This window comes from Eremomyces bilateralis, assembly GCF_010015585.1.
Source record: "Eremomyces bilateralis CBS 781.70 unplaced genomic scaffold P152scaffold_42, whole genome shotgun sequence".
NCBI lineage: Eukaryota > Fungi > Ascomycota > Dothideomycetes > Eremomycetales > Eremomycetaceae > Eremomyces > Eremomyces bilateralis.
Window position 1 is genome coordinate 99,257 of NW_022985108.1, and position 1,416 is coordinate 100,672.

Consider the following 1,416-nt stretch of genomic DNA (forward strand, 5'->3'; position numbering starts at 1 on the left):
CTCTCCATACTCCATTTTAGGAAATCGACGCGCGATTTGAACGATATGCCGTTCGTCAGGGCGTGATAGCTTATGGGGACACCCTTCACGGGGTAAAGATACGGTGGTTTGATGTTCTTCCCATCTCTCTAGAGTCCCATACACCGCGCTTCTAGAGACGCGAAAGTTCCGCGCGATTTCAGTCTTTGGTTTCCCATCTTCAGCAGCCTGAACAATTCCAACTCTTTAAGCGGCCGATAACTCCTTATTAGGCCCTCGATTACCACTTATTTTTGTGCCAAAAGACCTCATTTTGGTAAAGTTATTGATTGTCAAAGTAAGGGGTGGGTGTAGAGATATTCAGGTGAGAATGGGTTCTGTGCGCAGACTTTTGGCTTAGTAGTTAGTACAGGCTTGCGGTTGATAGGTTATCCTATCTAGGGCACGCCGTCCTCATAAAGTCTTCATGAAATCTAACCCGATTTATCTCTAGCGCTCATAAATGCTCTCATAAATACTAGCCCAATTAGGTATAGCATTACCAAATGTGGGTGCCTTAGGCACTCACATCGGTATTTGTGGATTCTACCCATTCGTAAAGCTCTCTCCAACTGTATATAGTCTTGTAATCAACATTTTCATCGCTTAAATAACCAAACCATAGCAGGAATGGACGTGTATATACATAGCTTCAATCCTCAATTCTTCATAAAGAAGGCAGGTTACATGACTCATCATGATGAATCAGCAATGCACGAGCCCATTACTGCCACCTTTTATGAGATTCCTCCGTAATTCATCATTTAATCCAGATGAGCTCATTTGGACTGCCCTAATCCTATCAAGCCGATTAGATAATCGGGCGATCAGCTGATCGCTGGATTATCAGAACCGATCATGATAATTCTTGGTATTATTACGGGGGGGGTCCTCTATTTCGCTAAGCTACGTCCGGGCCATATTATTTCTTTAGGATCAAGATTCGATCAAGGGGTTAACTGGTTAACGAGGAAACCGCGCCAAGGCTATCAAAGACTATCCTGATCGTGGCTTGATAATTATCAGCTGATCGGGCGATTATCTGATAGGCCGATCAAGGTTACCTCAGCTAGCTCAGGCTATCTCTCAGAGGAGTCTAGCCTTTTTTGGACAGTCACGTTACTTAAACTACTCCTCTGATAGATAGCCTGAGGACGCTGTCCATCAGCCGCACTGCTCTGCTCTTACTTTCTAGTGTTTTGTGTGTGTGTCTGTCCGTTTGGCAAAATCACAATCCATCAATAACTACATCAAAACACGACCTGTGTACTCCAAAATTCAATCAATTGTGTATTAAAGTATGCTCTATCTCGTAATTGATTTTTTTTTTACATGCCCATGCTTCTGTCTGGTGAAAAACGCTAATATGTGGTGAACTAGACTGCGCTGAAATCGTCG

The 1,416-nt window shown here is 43.4% G+C and overlaps 1 protein-coding gene across 1 annotated transcript in view; it reads left to right on the forward strand.

Moving 5' to 3' along the window:
* The window catches only part of P152DRAFT_510031 (glycoside hydrolase), a gene marked incomplete at both ends in the record, with an annotated part of 2,511 nt that extends 2,260 nt beyond the window's left edge, over window positions 1-251 (forward strand). The window contains one exon of the mRNA XM_033682633.1: window positions 183-251. Coding sequence (XP_033529772.1) covers window positions 183-251 — 69 coding nt within the window. The remainder of the gene's footprint in view (window positions 1-182) is intronic.
* Window positions 252-1,416: the final 1,165 nt, after the last annotated feature.